At 43.5% G+C, this 21,162-nt stretch overlaps 1 protein-coding gene across 13 annotated transcripts in view; it reads left to right on the top strand.

Moving 5' to 3' along the window:
- Positions 1 to 21,162, top strand: part of CTNND2 (catenin delta 2) — a 526,223-nt gene that overhangs the window by 164,576 nt on the left and 340,485 nt on the right. For all 13 annotated transcript variants that reach the window (XM_072153023.1, XM_072153024.1, XM_072153031.1 and 10 more), the window contains one exon: positions 19,389 to 19,561. In XM_072153023.1, coding sequence (XP_072009124.1) covers positions 19,389 to 19,561 — 173 coding nt within the window. The remainder of the gene's footprint in view (positions 1 to 19,388; positions 19,562 to 21,162) is intronic.

Genomic DNA, 21,162 nt, shown 5'->3' with positions numbered 1-21,162 from the left:
ATTTGTGTAAAAACAATAAAGAAATATCTGTTTTTTTTTTTAATTTTATTGTCATTTTATTGGTTTTTGAATTAATCAACACACAAACATTATAACATTTAACATAGTCTCACAGGTAAATTAACAAACAACTTCCTGAATATAGGCAAGGAACTTAATTTTTTAAACCCATTTTCATCTTTTTTTTTAATCTTTTTCTAAGCATCTTCTCCCTGAGTAAAAACCTCAGGGGTAATAAAAATCCAAACTGGGGTACGACACAGAAGGGAAAAGAGGGGTAAGGGTACAGGTACCACTGGCACATTTTTTACACCTAGTTCTTCTTTTTTTATATAATTCTGTTTATTGAGGACAGACAGCAAAACAGGTCATTATGTAGAATGGCAACATTGTACATGTCAATAAAAAACTATTACATGACAGGCGCGTGTCCGTCTTTTTGTTTAAGAAATTAAGACAATACTTAAAACAAACTAGCCCAGATGGTCTCCGGGAGAGCAGCAACAGGGTGTAAGAAAGAGGGGAAAAACTAGGGGGGTATTGGGGCCATTAAGCAGAATGTAAGGAGTAGAGGAAGGGAAGAAAGGGAGGGGGAGGATGAGGGAGAGAGGGGAGGGGGGAGGGATGGGAGCATGTCTCGTCCAGGAGGGGTGCGCTTCCTTCAAGGTTTCGCAGTAGCTCCCTGTATTCAGGAGACTTTTGGAATTAAAACCAGGGCAGCCATGTCTTATGGAATCTTACATATGTACCATGGGCAGAAGATGTCAGGTTTTCCATGTACATAAGGTCGTTAGCTTTGGTCGCCCACATAGCCATTGTCGGTGGTGTTGTTTGTTTCCATAGTAGCGGAATGCAGGCCCTTGCAGCGATAAAGAGGAATCGGACCAGGGACTTTTTATATCGATGTGCAGACATCTTGCAGTGATGGAAGAGGAAGAGAGAGCATTCCAGAACAATCGCTTCTCCGCATAACGTATTCATTAATCCCCCCAAATCTCTCCAGAACGGGGAGAGTTTTCTGCAGGACCAGAAAATATGAAGGAAGGAGCCTTCCTCTTTGCCACATCTCCAACATGTATCGGGGACCTGTGGAAAAATTGTGTGTAGTCTGGTAGGGACTCTATACCACCGTGTTAGTAGTTTGTAGCCCGCTTCTTGGTATCGAGAGCTGATGGCACAGCTCAAAAATCCTGTCCTTTTGTTCCGGAGTCAATGAGATGTTTAAATCTTCCTCCCATTGTCTGAGGTATAAAGGGTCATTTGGGAATGATAGGAGGCGAGAGTAAGTTAGTGACAAAGTGTGTCTCAGTACGTTCACGTTACCACACAGACATTCAAAAGTAGTTTTCATTGTCGCGTACTACTCACTGGGGGGCAGTGAAGTCAGGTAATTCCTTAGTTGACCAGTTCTCCAGGCTCCCAAAGGGCAGGGCTCAGTCAGTGCTGTCATGTCTTGAGTCGTTATCCAGGTCGTGTCTTTAAGGAAATGTTCCGCCCTGAACTTCCCAGCCTCCCTCCACTGCTTGAAAATCAAGTCCTCAGTGCCCAGGGCAAAATCAGGATTGCCGAGGATCGGAGTAAGAGGGGACTTTAGCGGTATAAGTCTGTCACGTACTAGCTTAGATTGACATATCGCCATTGTGGGGCCAATTGTAGGGTGAGTTTTCAAAGGTGTTGTTTTGGAGGGTTCCAACCATGGCAAAACTTGCAATGGGACCTGTGTGAAGGATTGCTCAAGATAGATCCATGGCTTGGCGCTTTTGTTGCAACACCAATCTAAGACCCTTGCCATGTGTGCAGCGTTATGGTAATTTCGTAAGTCAGGGAGTCCCAGTCCACCCGACCTTTTAGGTCTATATAAGGTGGAGCGACCGATTCTTGCTGGTTTGCCCGCTCACACAAATCTGTGTTGTATGGTGTTTAAGGAGAGGAAAAAGGCCACAGGAATATGTATAGGGATAACCTGAAACAGGTATAACAATCGTGGGAGGATGTTCATTTTGAAGATGGCACATTTCCCAAACCACGAAAAAAGCCCTTAGACTATCTCAAGCAATCCTTTTGGATATTTTGAAGGACAGGTGGAAAGTTCATTGCATACAATTTAGATAGCTCCATTGGGAGGTTAATTCCAACGTATTTTATGCTTTCTGTGGCCCATTTAAAACCAAAAGAGGCGCGTAATGTTGCCTCTAGTGGGGCGGGTATGGTCTCGTTCAGGGCTTCAGATTTTGACCAGTTGAAATGAAAATTGGATAATGAGGAGAAGATTGGGTAGGGAAATCTGCGGGTTTGAAATGAAAAAGAGTAGATCATTGGCATAGGCTGCAATTTTGTATGTAGACCCTCTAGTTGTGATGCCCGAGATGTTGCGAATGTTACGTAGGAAGGGTTCTATAGACAGAACAAATAATACAGGGGAGAGTGGACAGCCCCGTCGCGTACCATTTTGAATTTGGAAGATATCTGATAGTAGACCATTCACACGGACAGACGGGGAGGGGGTGGAGTATAGGGACAACACACAGGAGAGCATTCGGCTACGAAGACCAAAGTGTCTTAGTACTTCGGACATGAAAGACCAATTGACCCTGTCAAATTCCTTCTCGGCATCCGTAGAGAGAAGCATGAGAGGGTGTGCTTTGTGTATCAGGTTTATTGCCTTGGTGGTGTTGTCCCTGGCCTCCCTACCCAAAATAAATCCGGCCTGATCCGGGTGAATAGTCTGTTTCAGTAAAGGAGCCAGGCGTGTTGCTAAAACTTTTGAAAATAGTTTGAGATCTTGGTTCAGTAGTGAGATTGGTTGGTAGCTGGAGCATAAAGTTGCGTCTTTCCCTGGTTTGGCTATGACAGTAATTGTGGCATGCAGTGCCTCCCTCGGAAGAGGAGCACCAGTGGCCACTGAATTAAAGGCCGACGTCCAGTGAGGTTCAAGCTGCTGTGCTAATGCTTTATAGTAAGGTAGAAAGAAGCCATCTGGGAACGGAGCTTTACCAGTGTGGGTTTCTTTTAGAGCATTTCTGAACTCTGATGCCATTATAGGGACTTCCAGAGCCTCTGCCTCAGCCTCTGTCAAAACGGGAAGGCCTGACTCTGTTATGTAGGATTGTATTTTACGTCTAAGCCCCTCTCTAGCTTACTGAGATGTCGGTTGTTCTAGATTGTACAACGACTGGTAAAAGTCTTTGAAAGTAGCTGCTATGCCCTGGCTGAGATGTAGGGTCTTTCCTGTCGGAGTAGAAGTTTTGGGAACATAGGTCTGAGCTCTCTGCTCCCTTCCACATTTGTTACTGTTGTCTACATTTAGCTAAAGTACCCTTGGCTTTTTCAATGAGTAGAGCCTGCAGCGACTCCCTAGCTGAGACCTGGGCAGTCCTGGTGTCAGGCGCAGGTGATCTCTTATGTGAGAGCTCTAACGCTTTAATCTGGTACAGTAGGGTGACTACAGCTTGGGCCCTTTCTCTCTTGCGGCGACTGCCATGTGTTATTAATATGCTGCGGACATTAAACTTATGGCCCTCCCATGCTGTACAGGGGTGCACGTCTTCTGTTGTGGTTGTATCAAAATGAGAAGCGATCGAGCTTTTAAGCTCTTCCAGAATCAAAGGGTCTTTTAGGAGAGAGGCATTATGTTTCCACTGCCATTGAAATTCTGAGGAGTTTGGGAGCAAGATGGAAATGGAAATCAAGGCGTTGTCTGAGAAGGTGATATTGTCTATCGTGGCCCTTTGGAGTAAACCTAAATCCCTATGTCGTAGAAATAAATAGTCCAGTCTGGAGTAGTTGTCTTGGGTCGAGGAGTAAAATGTGAAGTCTCTATCTGGAGGATGGAGTAGCCTCCACGTGTCAATTAATTGGTGTTCATGCAACGTACCCTTTATGCGCCGCAGACTAGCGTGTGTGAGTGTTGATTAACCAGAGGATGTATCTAGCAGCGGGTCTAATGCCACATTGAGATCCCCGCCAACCACTACTGTGCCCTCGGCAAAGTCGTCTACCATGTCGAGAAAAGAGCATATAGCCTGGGCTTGTCCTGTATTTGGGAGGTACAAGGAGGCAAATGTGTATAGGTTGTCGGCTATTTTACCCTTAGCCATAACCACTCGGCCCTCTCCATCACTGCGAGAATCTATAAATGTCCACTGGAGTGTGTTAGCCAAGAGGATGGAGGTGCCTCTGGATCTGGTGTCGTCCATGTAGCTATGGTGGAACCATCTAAAATTGTATGGCCTTACTTCAGTTAGATGAGTCTCCTGTATGAAAGCCACCTGAATCCTTCTACATTTAAGCAAGTTAAAAAGGATAGATCTCATTTCAGGGCTATGAAGACCTTTTACGTTGAGGGAGCCTATAGTTAAAGTACACGAGGTCCCCCCTGGACGAGGCATGACTGGGAGAAAGAGAGAAAAAAGGGGGGGGAGAGGGTGTAGGGGCGGAGAAGTTATGTGGAATAGAAGGGGGCGGGGAGAAGGGTGGATGTATCAGGTATAGTCAGTCGGGGGAAGTGAGAGAAAAAGAAAGTAAGTAGGGGGGTGAATGTAATTGACATAGAGGAGAAACTCCTATATCCCAAGTGTTTACACCAGGGAACACCTACAAGCGGCGTATGGGAAGTGTAGAAGAACAATAAACGGAGCTGGTAAACAAACAGGTAAACCAACAGGCAGTAAAACATCACATGACAAGGTCTAGCAGTGACATCCCCGTCCTGTCACAAGAGGGGGTGTTTTAGAGCCGCTAAAGACAGGAGGGGGAGGCACAGACTTAAGGATCTGCGTCTACCAATAAGGGGGGGCGAGCCAGTTACGTCAAAAAATGTATAGAACAATAACAAGTGTTAGACACAAATAATTTCTCAATATCGTCTATTAGTCCTAAAACCAGACATCCGGCTTTAAATTAACGGCATTAAGGCACAGTATCCATCTTAACCAATTAAATGTTCTGCCCGCTTCGGCAGTGTGCCAGGGAGTCACTACACGTCACGATCACCGTCCCTCTCTCCACACAACGGGGAGCCAGAGGCGTGTTGAAAATACCCCTCGCACTACCGATGCAGGCAACTCGCCCATCAGGTATCACTGCGATTTAGGATGTGGGAAAGCGAGAAGTCTTTAGCGGGATTATTTCTTTAAGCCAGATAGGGAGGAGAAAGTTTCCTCAGGTAGCAGAATCAGTCCTCTGTTTCCATAATAAGTAGAGATGTGTCCGAAAAAAGTAATCGCAGCATAGGAGTAGACTCGGGCTTCAGTGGGGAGCGCCACAGATAAGTCCGGGCCCATCGGGACGTCATTGTCGGTATGAGCAGTAGCGGGTTGATTATCTGTGTTTGCAGCGGATAGGCCTCTCCTTCTCAAGGAACCTCTCCGTACCCTAGGTGGAACAGCGTTAGGCCTTGCTTGTTCCAGGCTGAGCCAATTAGGTATATCCATTAGGGGCATATTCAGAAAACGAAACAATTCCGGTAGATCTTCAGGCTTCCTCAAGAAAAAGGTGTTGCCATTGTATCTGGGATGGCCCCAGCGATAAGTGTCTCCTAATTCTTTGATGTTTTGCAAAAGCGGTTGCAGTGAGTGTCGCATGCTTAGTGTGTGAGCTGAGATGTCTGGGTCTATACGTATCTCAGTCCCATGGATAGCAACTTATTAAAGACGGGGATCATCCTTTCTAACAGATTGTCATTAGGGAGATTTTCTGGTAATCCCTTGATGTGAACATTTATTTCTTCTACCCCTATTTTCCTGGTCATCCAGGAGAAGTGCCGGATGCTGCATATGCTGTCTAGATTGACTTGTCTCTTGTTCCAGAGAGGAGACTCTAGCAATTAAAGAGGTAATAGTGCTTTCAGTGTTCTCAGTGCGGGTAACAAGCATGTCAAGATCTTCCCTGAAATTCGTGGTCGTGGACAGGCAGGAGACCCCGGGACGTGGGTCACTGGGACTCCCGTGACAAGAGGGTACACGAGGAATGCCCTGGAACGTACAACTTGGAGAGTATAGTATGCCTACCCATCCTCCTTGCCTATTCTCAGGTCTGGAGCAGTGAGAAAAATGTAAGCCACTATAAGACAATGCCGCAACCAAGGCAGTGTCATCCTGCTGAATCCATGTTTCAGTAATGGCCAGCAGTTTAAAGGACTTAGAAAAAAGAGGTCATGAACAGATTCTAGTTTATTGCCTACAGAGCGTGCTTTCTATAGGGCACATTTAAATGGGTTAAGAATGGAGGAGGAGGAGAGGGAGAACACTGAATCTTTATAAGGTTAGCAGGGTTTCTGTGTAAAGCGTTAAGATAAGCAGAAGATGGGCCCGGGTTAGGAGAGATGTCCATGCAGCAAGCAGAAGGCAAAGAGACAAAAGATGCAAAAGTTATTTCCTGCTTCACAGCAGAACACTGTGATAAGTTAGTGTGGTTATATAATGTATAGAGTGTTTGAGTGGTTTTCAAAGGTGAGTGAAGAAGTGAGGCATTGATGTGGATAGTTGGTACTGGTGGAAGAGAAGGACGGTAGGCAAGTAAAACAACCAAAGCAAACAGAGAGGATATGGAAAACATAATTGTTCATTTTTCTCTGCCATCTTACCCATCTCCTGCCCTGTCTAACTGCAGTGTATAATGCAGCAGCATAATTGTCGGAATATTATATTAAGAAATTTATACCCAGAGAAGACAAGTGACCAGTCCCTCATTTAGCATGTAAAACAATTAATCTGGGAGACTTAACACATGTGGATCAAGTTTTAAACAGAGAAATACAAACTCATTGAGGGACATAGATGAACGGTAAATCAGTTAGGACAGAAAAGGGTCAAATGTTAGTGAAAGAAACACATGCAAAACAAAGGTAATTAACACATATATACCATTGCAGAAAGTGAGACTGGATTCAAGGTAGAGTACATGGGTAAAAGATGTATACAGCAATCAGAAATATAAACCTGTAGAAGAGAAGAAGAGAGTTTGATGTTATATCCATTCAATGTATAACTGCAGCAGCATACTTGTCAGAATATTATACTTAGCAGAATATTATGCTAAGCAAACAATCAAGAATGCAAGCATCTAAGAAAGTAGAGCATCTAAGAAGTAGAGAATAGGAACAATTTACATGTTATTCTAAGTCCCATGATTCACTTTCCAGAATAGATATGGTACTTGCAAATAATGAGGGGTGTTTTATGCTAGATAAAATTGCTTTAGGAGCAAGAGGCCTATCCGATCACTCACCAATTTGGTTTGTCTTGAGGAGGAGCTGTGATACTTGGATCATCTTTTATAAAGTTACACCATTTTGGTTTGATTTGATGTGATGGGTGTATGTCTCAACAGATCATCTAGCAAAGGTAATTAAAGGACATCAAGCTAGGAATATTATTGGGGCAATAAGTGCTAGAAGAGGTAATTTAGTGTCCTCACAAGAAGAAATAAGAGAAGAGTTTAGGGCATATTTTGAGATGTTATATACCTCTGAGTTGAAAGCAGATATAAGTGATATAAAGACCGTTCTTTCTGCTATATACATTCCCAATATCGCCATAGAGGAGGCAGACAATTTGGACCAACCCCTAAATTTAGAAGAGCTAAGATATGCTTTAAAAAGCCTCCCAATGGGAAAAGCTGTGGGAACAGATGGTATTCCTCCAGAGGTTATATCATCCTCCTCAGATTTTATTGCCTGAACTTTTAAAGGAATACAATTACTCTTATGCAAAAGGGATGTTACCAAAATCAATGAAAGAGGCTATAATTATATTGCTGTTGAAGGAAGGTAAATCCTCCCAGGAGGTGGAGTCATACCTGCCGATCTCCCTGCTGAATACCAACTATAAACTTTTAGTTAAAATCTTAGCATCTAGACTGCAAAAAGTTATTCGGTCAGTGGTTCATAATGATCAGTCGGGATTCATGTCGGGGAGATCGGTTAGGCACAATTATCATGCGTACATGGTGGAACATTCAAACTAAATGTGAGGCTCGGGGTAATAGAATGGTGGTCTCACTCGATGCGGTCAAAGCATTTGACCGCGTTGAGTGGGACTACATTTGGTAAGTGTTGGAATGGATGGGGTTCGGGCAACAATTCATTGGTTGGATAAGGCTGCTTTATAGTGGCCCAATGTCAAGAGTAAGCGTGAATGGCAAGGCCTCTGCTGCATGGCAGCTGCAAAGGGGAACCCGTCAAGGGTGCCCTCTGTCACCCTTGCTCTTTGCGGTAGTACAAGAGCCTCTGGCTTGCAGCATAAGAGCATGTGAGCAGCAAAGGGGGTTTATACGTGGTCCATTGCAAGATTGATTGTTGCTGTATGCTGACGACTTGTTACTTTTCTTGGATCAATCGGATGATGTGATAACTACAGTTTTTGCAGTATTAATTTGATTGAATACAATGGTTATCTGTCAGGTATTAAAATTAATTGTGAAAAGTCATCATGTCTCCTTTTGGACACCGTAGTGAGTAGTACTGAAATCTCTGGACAACTCTTGGTGGTAGATAATATTAAATATCTGGGCATTGTGATTAGTAGGAAGTTGGAAGACTATATTACTTTAAATGTTAATCCACTGCTCCAAAAAGGTTGACAGAAATTAGCTGTTTGGGCCAGAATGCACATCCCAATGGCCTCTAGACTGGTCCTTTTAAAAATGGTTATATTACCCAAAGTTATTTTCGTTTTACAGAACTGTCCAATAATAATTCCTCTCAGAATATATAAAACACTGGAGGCACAAATAAGAGTTGTAAGGGTTTCTTTGATGAGACACCTCTACGGGGGTTTAATGGACTCTAGGTCCCTTAGAGAATTCACATATATGGAGGGATAAAGGGAAATTATATATTCACCAGGTTTTAGATGAAATAGGATTCAAATCATTTGAGGAATTGTGTTTGGAATACGGTTTGAGTGCTAAGGATTGGTTTTACTATGTGCAATTCAGGTATGCCTTCAATGTGGTCCTTGGGGAGGAAGATTTTAAGAAGGAGGAACATACTGGGGGTCATTTACTAAGGGCCCGAATCACGTTTTTACGGCGGGTTACACAAATTTTACAGATTTTTCCTGAATTGGACCTGACGCGGTCGGATTGTGGCGCATCGGTGCCCGCGTGCACGCGACGGAAATCGGGGGCGTGGCCATCGGAAAACCTGTTGGATTCAGAAAAACTGCCGTATTTCACTTCAGTGAACTCCGACGGAATTCAGCGCACCAGCGACACCTAGTGGACATCGGGGGAACTACCTTAGTGGATCGCCGGAAGACACAAATTAGCGTCAGAGAAAACTGCATAGATATTGGAGGGACTTAGTCGAAAGACTACAATTAATATTTTCTAGTCAGATACCTAATGATCCAAAAATATGTGTCTTGGGTACTAAAGTTGGAGTAGTGGGCCAGTAGGCACATATATCGTATTGTTCCTTGCTGATAGCTAGGAAAATTGTAATGTATAACTGGAAATCTGCTCGGCCACCAAATGTTGAGAAGTGGGAAATGAGACTGGATCTTTTGATCACAGCAGAACAAAAGGAGATTTGTACATCAGGTAGAAAATCGCCTTTAAGGGATATGTGGCAATTATGGATGAATAGACCACATACAGGCGGTCCTCTACTTAAGGACACCCGACTTACAGACAACCCATAATTACAGACGGACCCCACTGCCCATTGTGACCTCTGGTGAAGCTCTCTGGATGCTTTACTATAGTCCCAGACTGCAATGATCAGCTATAAGGTGTATGTAATGAAGCTTTATTGATAATTCTTGGTCCAATTACAGCAAAAATTTTGAAATTCCAATTGTCACTGGGGCAAAAGAAAAAAATTTGGTTTGAACCTCAATTATAGAATATACCGTTTCGACTTGCATACAAATTTAACTTAGGAACAAACCTCCGGACCCTATCTTGTATGTAACCCGGGGACTGCCTGTATTAGGTAATTTTTAGTTATTTATTTTTTTCTGTTTGTTTGTCGACTTTATATAATTTTGCTTAAATTTTTATCTTATTATTATTTTAATTTAACTTTTTTCTTTTCTTTTTTTCTCCCTGATTGGCGCCTCTGGCATGGTATGGGTGGGGGTTATATGGAAGTATATTGATGTATATTGGATAGACTTTCTTGCACTTTGTACATATTATTAGGGTTTGTAATATAGTGCATCATTATTGTTATATATTTTTTTTGTATTGTGAAAAAAATTCAATAAAGATTAAAAAAAAAAAAAAAAAAAAAAGAAGAGAATAGGAACATTTATAAGGGCCAAAGCCAATTAAATGAATCTGATGAGCATCAGAGCTCAAAGGCATAGATCTGTCCCAATGAGCTGGCCTAAAGATAAATAACCCCCACCCTTTATTGTTTATTGCCATCTCTACCTTATGTATTAAACACCCCGGGGGGGATTCTGGGAAGATTAGCATATTGAACTGCAGTCTTAATTTCCCCCCCACCGGCAAAGCACACAGTGGGGCTTATTTACTAAGGGTCCGTGGATCGCACTTTCGTTGGATTTTCAAAGTTTTCAGGATTTGCGCCGCTGTGGAAGGTACTGTGGGGGCACTGTTACTAAAATGTTTACTATGGGGGTCCTGTTAATATATTGACTACTATGGGGCTCTTTGGGGGCTCTGTGATTATATTGGCTTTTGTGGGTGCCATGATAATATATTGGACTCTGTGGGGCTTTTAAACTTTTTTTGCTACTGTGGGAGCACAGTTACCATATTGGCTACCAGGGCTGTGGTGTTGGAGTCAGTGACAATTATGGTGGAGTCGGAGTCATGACTACTCCGACTCCACAAACTTATAAATTATAAAAATTTACTTTAAATGTCTACTCTATTCCTGGATTAAGGCGAGGGTGAGCCACATTTATTGGACCAAGAACCATGCTGCTCATTTTTAAAGGGCTGCATCAGTAACCAGTGCCCTAGATGCACCAGCAATCACAGCAAAGCACAAAATGCCACTCCATGAATTATAAATATCACAGTACAACAATAAATACCAACCCAGAAACCAAATACTGCATTCAGAACAGATAATTATAGTACTGGAGACCACATAGCAGGCTTAAAATACTGGAGACCCCTAGAGCATAAAACTACTAATACTGGATACCCAGCAGCAAATAATAATAATGGAGACCCCCAGTGCAGACAAATACTGATACAGAAGACAGTATTAAAACTAATAACACTGAAGACACAGAAAAAATAAATAAATCGTCTACTTTCCTGTGTCCTTTTCTCCTCCCTGCACCACACTGCAGCTTCTTCTCTACATCGCTCTGCTCTGTCTTCTGTGTGGGTTGTGTGTAGCGGCATCAAGATCCGGAGCAGAAGTGCACCAAAACCTTCAGAGGACCTGGGAGTATTACAGTACAGCTGACAAGTACTTACCACTGCTGGATACTCTCCTGTGGGTGCTCTGATTTTGGTCCTGACCTGAATGCATACAACCAGTGTCGGGAGTCAGGGCACAGATTGGAGTGTCAGGAGAGGACACAGGTGCAGTACAGTACAGCTGTCAAGTACTTACCACTCTTGGGTATTCTCCTGCAGGCGCTCTGATCTGGATCCTGACCGTGATGCATACAACCAGTGTCAGAAGTCAGGACACAGTAGAGCGGCAGGAGAGAACCTGGGAGCAATGAGAACTTTTGAGCTGCACTCACCGCTACCCAGCCTGCAACAATGAACTCTTCCATCCATTATATTACAACAGTTATGAAGTGTTCATTGTACACTAGCGTGTGGACTGAAACTCATGGCTTGACAGCATATAGCATGGCGGTGCAGGTTATGCACCCCTAATTCTCCTTTGCTCCCCTGCTCTAGATTAAAGGTATAAGGCACTGGGAAGGAATGCCTGCATTTACCTCAGCACTGCTAGAGTTACCAGGAAAACAGGATTGTGCAGATAGGTATGTACAGTTTTTAGTCATAGTTGGCCAAATGTTTTTTCAAAGAGGAACCTGTCACCACATTTTCACAAATACAGTGACAGGTTCCCATAGAGCCCCATGAACTAAATGACCTTTTTTAGCAAAATATTGTTTCCCTAAATCAACTTTATATTATATTATCTGGCATCAGAGGGGACATGTCCTAATCAACCGGCTCCTCCCATCTACTCTTTCCTACGTCCCACGCGTCTTCTCAGCATATCATGTGACCAAGGTGATGTCATCTAAGGTCCTTTTACTTTTGCAACATGTATGTATAAAATCACAGCATGCCTTCATGGATTTCTAATCGTCTGCATATCTCCTTGGACTACTACTCCTTGCCATCCTCCATGGAAGCATACTGTGATTGCATGTGATCAGATACAAACAAGGGATAGACTTTGCAAATGTAACAAGACCTTAGATGACATTAATCTGGTCACATGACATGAAATGCCCAATGATGCAACAGAACTCTCTTTTCCACACAAAAGTGAGACCTATCAGTCAGGAACAAGAAGGCAGGACAGTGCTGTAACAACTGAATATGCAGAGCTTCATAGGACTCACTTAAAGGACACCTGTCATCAGGTCTCTGTTACTATTTCTGTCACCTCTACCTGTTGGAGCAGCTCACAAGGATTCCGTCCCAGCCTTTATCTAGTCAATTCATACTTTAATCATTCTAAAATCATCTTTTCTTTATTATCTAATGAGGCTTGTCACATGGTCAGAGGCAGTGATGTCAACCCTGTTACCGCTCTTCTCCCCTCCCCTCTCTTCCCCCTGCTCATGTCTGTGTGTAATGTATAGTAAAGCATTGATAGTGTCTGTGCTTTAACTGCTGACGTGCTCTCCCTCCTTATACACGTGTGAGACACAGACATCAGCTATACATGAATCTGACATGTTCTGCTATAACATGGCTGCTTGGAGCTGTTGTATCTCTCCTATACACACACAGGCTGCAGGAGTTGTGGCCACCAGTACCAGGAAGCACATCATTATACAGCCTCACACCATTATACAGGCTGTCAGGCAAGCACTGGGTGTGTGGCTGGGCCTCCCACTCATGAATAAGCTGGACAGCTTGAATATGATAATGACTCATTGGACATCTCACAGGTGATTTGCATAGAGTTTTAGGACCTCATTGCTTAAGTTTACAGGCATGTAGACGGACAATGAAGGGATAGAGGCAATGCTTTCTAATGGCAGTTTATGAAAATATATTTAGTTTAGGGGGTTAATTTGCTTGACAGGTTCACTTTAATGTGGTGGACTCACATCAGGTGATTTGCATATAAGTTTACAAACAAATTTTTTTTTAACAATGCAGTCATGGAAAGGAACCATTTTGGTATTAAGGGAAATGCTTTTTAATCATAGATTTTAATGAACTAATTATTTGGGGTGGGTTATTTTCATGGTAGGTTCTCTTTAAAAGTATTGGCTATAAGGCTATAAAGTTGAATTTAAATATTATATTAATGAAAAGTTTATCTTAAATATTAAAATTGTTTATTAGTAGGTATAAATCTTTTCCATCGATGCAGTACAACAGACCTCTTCTTGTTTCTTTAAACCAATTAACGTTTATTCAAGGTACACAGAATCATCCAATCACGTAACACCTCTACTGATGCCATTCTCGGACATTCAAGCCACTGACTCCACTGCTTTTCAAACTTCTGCACTGACCCCCTTTTAATGGAAACTTTCAGCTCCATCCCAAATGTGATATTTAAAGATCTTCGCACCTCCCCATGACTCTGCATCCAGCCAATGCCTGGCAATAGTTTTTCGCATATAGATTTTTTTGAAACTGCAATGCATCTTAATATACTGACCTTCAGCTCACACGGGACCTGCATCCCGAATATCTTTCCCAGTAGCCTCAACGTCCTCTCCCGCAACAAACTCAGCTCCCGACAAGTACAAAACATGTGCAGATCATTGGCACCCTCTAACTGACATCTTGGGCAGGAGGAGTTCTCCCATATCCCCATCAACCATAATAACAATGTCGTGCAATAGAATCGCTGGAAGAGTAATAGTTGTGACCTTCTCTGTGACACATTTACAGATAATACTACAAGAGTCACATCTTCCCACTTTTCATCTGATATCTCCCCTACCACTTCCTCAGCCATCTGATCTCCCAACATCTTGTCCAATATAACTCTGTACAGAAGGGAAATAAGACCACCCCAGACATAAACCCTATTGACGAGAAGATAACGGCTTGTATTGTGTTCCGGAGGTGTACATATTGAAAAAACATTGATCTCAAGAGGATCTCAAACTCCTCTTAAAGCTGCTGGAAAGATTTTAGTGTCGAACCATCATACAGCCATGCGGCTTCAAAGCATGGTGAAGTACTTATCATGGGGGACTTCAATTACCCAGATATTGACTGGGGGCAGAAACCTGCAGGTCCTTCAAAGGCAGCAGGTTCTTGTCAACAACAAAAGACAATTACCTGTCGCAACTAGTCAAGAGGGGGGGCACAGCTGGACCTTATCCTAACCAACAGACCTGATAGGGGATCAAAACTACAGGTTGGGGGGAACCTGGGTAATGTGATCATAATATCATTGATTTTGTATTACGCTTTACTAAGAGCGTTAGGGAAGGGGCAACTAAAACTCTAAACTTCAGGAGGGCAAATTTTCTGCAACTAAGGGAAGACCTTAAAGGCATAGACTGGGATAATGTTCTCAAAGACAAAAGCCCCCCCCCAAAAAATGGGACTTTTTCTCATATATTCTGAAAAAGTCCTGTGAGAAACACATACCTTATGGGAAAAAGCAAAAGAGGAACAAGAAAAAGCCAATGTGGCTAACTAGTCTTGTAAGGAAAGCAATAAGCGAGAAAGATAAGGCGTTTAAGGTGCTAAAACTTGAAGGTAGTGATGAGGCATTACAGGATTATCGAGAGAAAAATAAATCCTGTAAAAAGCAGATAAAGGCCACAAAAATAGAGACTGAGAGAATTATTGCCAGGGAGAGCAAAAATAATCCCAAATTATAAAAACAGAGAGTGTGGGTCCCCTTAGAAATAACATGGGGGTCATGGTGGAAGGAGATGAGGAAAGGGCCAATCTACTGAATGTCGCCTTTTCAACTGTCTTTACCCAGGAAAATCCCCTGGTGGAAGACACAATGAGGAATAATGTAAATTCTTTTTGGAATGTCAACTGTTTAACCCAGGAAGAGGTACGGTGCCGCCTCGCAACCACTAAGATAGATAAATCACCTGGGCCAGATGGCATACACCCCCAGGTTCTGCATGAACTATGTACCGTGATAGACAGACTGTTATTTTTAATATTTGAAGATTCACTGAGGACTGGTTATGTTCCACAGGACTGGCGCATAGCAAATGTGGTACCAATATACAAAAAAGGATCAAAAAGCGATCCTGGAAACTACAGACCCCTGAGTCTAACTTCTGTGGTGGGGAAAATATTTGAGGGGTTTGTTAGAGATGCTATCCTGGAGTATCTCACTGTGCATAACCTTATAACCCAGCGTCAGCATGGGTTTATGAGAGATCGGTCCTGTCAGACTAATCTGGTTGGTTTCTACGAGGAGGTAAGTTCAAGACTGGATCTGGGGGACACTGTGGATGTTGTATATCTGGACTTTTCAAAGGCATTTGACACCGTGCCACATAAAAGGTTGGTATGTAAAATGAGACTGCTGGGAATAGGGGAAAATCTGTGTATTTGGGTAAGTAATTGGCTTAGTGATAGAAAACAGAGGGTCTTCATTAATGGCACATTCTCAGATTGGGTTGACGTTACCAGTGGAGTGCCACAGGGGTCAGTATTGGGGCCACTTCTTTTTAATATTTTTATTAATTATCTTGTAGTGGGTTTACACAGTCAAGTTTCAATATTTACAGATGATACTAAGCTGCGTGAAGTAATAAATACTGAGGTAGATAGTTTAGCATTACAGAGGGATTTGTGGAAGCTTGAGGAGTGGGCAGAGAAACGGTTGATGAGGTTTAATGTAGATAAATGTAAAGTTATGCACTTGGGCCAGGGAAACAAAAAGTATAATTATCTTCTAAACAGTCAGTTACTTGGTAAAACTGGAGCTGAAAACGACTTGGGGGTATTGGTGGATGGTAAACTTAATTTTAGTGACCAGAGCCAAGCGGCTGCTGCTAAAGCAAATACAATTATGGGATTTATCAAGAGAGGAATAGATTCTCATGATAAAGACATAGCTTTGCACTTATACAAATCCCTGGTCAGACCACACATGGAATATTGTGTACAGTTTTGGGCACCAGTGTATAAAAAGGATATAGAGCTGGAACGGGTGCAGAGGAGAGCAACCAGGATTATTAGGGAAATGGGGGGATTAGAATACACTGACAGATTACAAAATTTGGGATTATTCAGTTTAGAAAAAAGACGATTGAGGGGAGACCTCATTACAATGTACAAATACCTGAATGGACAGTACAAGGATCTCTCGAAAGATCTTTTTATACCTAAGCCTGTAACCAGGACAAGGGGGCATCCTCTGCGCCTAGAGGAGAGGCAATTTTACCATCAACATAGACAAAGGTTCTTTACTGTAAGAGCAGTGAGACTATGGAACTCTCTGCCGCAGGAGGTTGTTATGACGGACTCTATGTACATGTTCAAGAGAGGCCTTGATGCCTTTCTGGAGAGAAAAAATATCACGGGTTATAGGTATAAAACATTTATTTAATTCTTAAAGGTTGGACTTGATGGACTTGTGTCTTTTTCCAGCCTTATATACTGTGATACTAACTATGATACTAACTCCCCTCTAAAGACAACCCTGCACTCTATTATACATCTATCAGTGCCGAGACTCTGCCGGCGGGTGCACACAAAAATATGTGATGTGCGCCCGCACTGAATAATACACCTTCTATGCATCCATATGCCTCTGATGACACAGCTCCATACTAGAGGGGCTGTAGAAACGCGTCAGGCATAGGGTATATTAGGCAGAATAGACAGGTTATTGGTCCACATTATGATTTAAACCACTACCTGGTCATGTCTCTGTTCTCATCCTAGAGTGTAGTGCCGATCAAGTTACTAGGGCGAGAACCTGTTGAATTGCTGATAACTAAATATCGCCGATCGTTGCACACACTATGAACAGAACATTTTGCACATCAGCACTTTAGTCCAGTGAGGGGGTAATACCGTGATTTAGTGGGATCCTACTGGTCTCATATCCCCCATACACACTGGAAGCCAGATCTGACTATTTAATTGGCTGAAGAGTGGCCGTATTTTATGAATATCTAATAAAGTATAATTTTTTAAGTGTTCTTTTTCAGGCAGTTATCCTACTCTATTATATACACTTCTCCCAAGTAGGGATTGTGCCATATACCTTCCACATTTTTGGTCTCTAAAATAGAGTGGGCCTTTTCCTGCTGCTCCACCCATTGTCCCAGCTTCCAAAGCCGCCATAGGAGATAGGGGACCATTGAATTGTCTTACTACCCATGGGCACCATGTTTCCTCTGCTGTACGAGCCCAAGCTTAGAAACCTGTTAACACAGGTGCTTACACTTCCAGCAATGAAGAAAAACTCTTTCAAACCAGCCAAACGCATGTAAATGTAAAATGCATGTGTTTCTGCCATGCGTTTAAAAATATATGACAGTACCCTTACATCTTGTCATCATCCTGGGGTTTGCTTAAAAATGCAGGCCACTGCTTTAAATGTACCTACCGTATATTCCGGCGTATAAGACGACCTGGTGTATAAGACGACCCCCCTACTTTCCTATTTAAAATATAGAGTTTAAGATATATTCGCCGTATAAGACTACCCCTTTTCCAACGCATACAAAACACCGGTAAAAATTTTAAAAAAAAAAGAGTATACAGCACAGCCCCAAGTAGTATACAGCACTGCCCCCAGTAGTATACAGCACTGCCCCCAGTAGTATACAGCACAGCCCCAAGTAGTATACAGCACTGCCCCCAGTAGTATACAGCACAGCCCCAAGTAGTATACAGCACTGCCCCCAGTAGTATACAGCACTGCCCCCAGTAGTATACAGCACAGCCCCAAGTAGTATACAGCACAGCCCCCAGTAGTATACAGCACTGCCCCCAGTAGTATACAGCAATGCCCCCAGTAGTATACAGCACAGCCCCAAGTAGTATACAGCACAGCCCCCAGTAGTATACAGCACTGCCCCCAGTAGTATACAGCAATGCCCCCAGTAGTATACAGCACAGCCCCCAGTAGTATACAGCACAACCTCCAGTAGTATACAGCACTGCCCCCAGTAGTATACAGCACTGCCCCCAGTAGTATACAGCACAGCCCCAAGTAGTATACAGCACTGCCCCCAGTAGTATACAGCACAGCCCCAAGTAGTATACAGCACAGCCCCCAGTAGTATACAGCACTGCCCCCAGTAGTATACAGCAATGCCCCCAGTAGTATACAGCACAGCCCCCAGTAGTATACAGCACAGCCCCCAGTAGTATACAGCACTGCCCCCAGTAGTATACAGCACAGCCTCCAGTAGTATACAGCACAGCCCCCAGTAGTATACAGCACTGCCCCCAGTAGTATACAGCCCAGCCCAGCATTAAAAAAAAAAAAAACTTATATACTCACCCTCCGGTGGCCCCGATGTGCGGCGCTGCTCCCCCCGATGTCCGCGCCGTCTTCTTTCTTCTGCTGGGCGCCGCCATTGATCTTCCCCGGCAGGCGCCTAGTATGACGCGCCGCTGCTGACGTCATACTAGGCTCCGACCCGGGGAAAGACATGGCGGCGCCAGCAGAAGAAAGAAGACGGCGCGGAAGACTGAAGACAGCACAGCGCCGGCAGCCATCGCTGTGCAAACACCTGCGATCGGTGCTAGCAATATGCAGCAAAGACTTACCGGCTATGGAGAGGGCTCAGCCCGTGAGCCCTCTCCATGCACCGGGACCGCCGCTGTATAAGACGATTACCGGCGTATAAGACGACCCCAGAGAAGACAGAAGATTTTTCTGTCTTCAAAAGTCGTCTTATACGCCGGTATATACGGTATGTCCAATATTTACAGTAGATGTCCACTCCTATATATAACCACCCCCACATGGCTTGTGTCCATGTAGATTTGAGACATTTGCAACAAAAAGTCACAAAAAAATAACAAAAGTTGCATCGCCCATGACAGGAAAACCTAAACATATCACAAGAAAAAAAGACCTACCTAAAGTTTCAATTATGTAAAAAAAAAAAAACAACTAAAATACATGTCCCCCATTGAGTCTGATATGGCAATTGCAGAAAATTAAACTCCAACCCAGTTTTTTAAAGTCTCACAATTGATCATTTATACATTACTGTACTTTTGATCGTCAGGCAATTTTTTTTTTGATTTTCACGAATTTTTTCCATATTCCTTTTTTACCTCAGGGCCCAGCCTTCTGTCCCAGAGTGCTCTGCAGCTAAGTTCTAAATCAGAAGGGTCTTTCCAGTATTCATCAAGCTACCACAGCAACCAGACGCTTGCCTTGGGGGAGACACCAACATTGCAGCTCCAGAGCCGCAGCAATCAACCCCGATCTGCTATTCAGAGCTACAGTCAAGTAAGTAAACACGTGCACTATCTTTATTCTATAACCATTAGCCCGTTGACGACATAGGACGCAATAGATCATCCTAATTAGCGGGCTGTTAACGTATTTGGCTAATCTATTTTGTCCTTTGGATCAACAGCAGAAGACCTTTTACATACAGCCTGATACCTGTTGCGTCTCATCCGGCAGTGAGATCTCTCCTTGCTGGGCAGTGTAACTGCCGCAATCAAGCATGATCACGGCAGCTAGGGTTGGCGGGCATTTGGAGGTCTGATAAAGACCAAGGCTGGGACTATTAGGCAAACCTGTCAGTAAAACACTGATAGATACAATACATTGCAGTACAAAAGTATAAAGGATCAATGTATCCCCAGTGTAAGTTCCTTAGTGGGGCAGTTAAAAAAAGTTAAATAAAGGTTTTTAAAAAATAAATATTTAAAAATTAAAAAAAACACTACAAAAATTACCCATTCCCTATGTATAATTCTATTTTGTGTTAAAAAATAAAACCCATCCCAGAAAATTGGTACCATCACATTCATAGAGACCTTGGCCAATCATATGTTACATTATTATACCCATGTTGTGTAGAGTATTAAAAATGAAAAAAAGACTATAAATAAAAAATAGCAATTTTAGTGCTTTTTACATCCCAGAAAAAGTAATAGAAAGTGATCTAAAAGTCAGATGTGCTCCCTAGAGGGGAGAGGTCAACAAGGAGGGAATCCAGAATACAGGTAGACCAATGAAATAAATAGGTACCGTATTTTGCGCCTTATAAGCCGCACCGGACTATAAGGCGCATTAGTCCGATGCGCCTTATATATGTAATAATTACATATATAAGGCGCATCGGACTATAAGGCGCGGAGTCCGGGGGCGTGGCGGAGGTCCGGGGGCGTGGCGGAGACCTGACGGGACGCGACGCCGAGACGCGACGGGGAACGCGGGGAAGGTGAGGGGGAGGTGGAGGAGGGCAGCGGACCATACTTACATAGGTCCCCGCTACCGGAGACAGCAGATCTCCAGCGGGAACTGCAGACCACGCGGCAGAAGTTGTTCATGCCACGTGGTCTGCAGTTCCCGCTGGAGATCTCCGGTCTCCGGTAGCGGGGACCTATGTAAGTATGGTCCGCTGCCCTGTGCCCTGTGCCATAGATAGGGCGCACCGGACTATAAGGCGCACTTTGGATTTCCACGGAAATCCAAGGCTTTTAAGTGCGCCTTATAGTCCGGAAAATACGGTATATATTTAAAGGTGGTGTAACCTTAATGGGTTCTCCAATGGCCACCATATGGTGGCTAACTTGCTGACTGGTGGTGGCAGGGTTTGATTATAGGGAGGGCACCTGTGGTGCGAGCCCTAGGGTCCCCACCAGTGAACCGCCGGGGACCCCACCAGTGAGCAAGAGGAGGGGTCCCCATTAAATAGCCTGAGCAGACTCCTGCTGCAGGATCAGCCATACTGGTATATTCAGGACAACAATACTGCTGGGTCCAATGTAGCACAGTCTGCCTGTATGAAGCTTCAATAGAGCAGAGTGTCAGGTAGAGGGTGAAGCCACATGTATTTGTCAGGCTTGCGGGTAGTGGATCCACTGGACCACTGC

This window comes from Engystomops pustulosus, chromosome 5, assembly GCF_040894005.1.
Source record: "Engystomops pustulosus chromosome 5, aEngPut4.maternal, whole genome shotgun sequence".
NCBI classification, from domain to species: Eukaryota; Metazoa; Chordata; class Amphibia; order Anura; family Leptodactylidae; genus Engystomops; species Engystomops pustulosus.
Note: the sequence above shows the minus strand (reverse complement) of the source record. Positions and strands in the feature narration are given on the sequence as shown.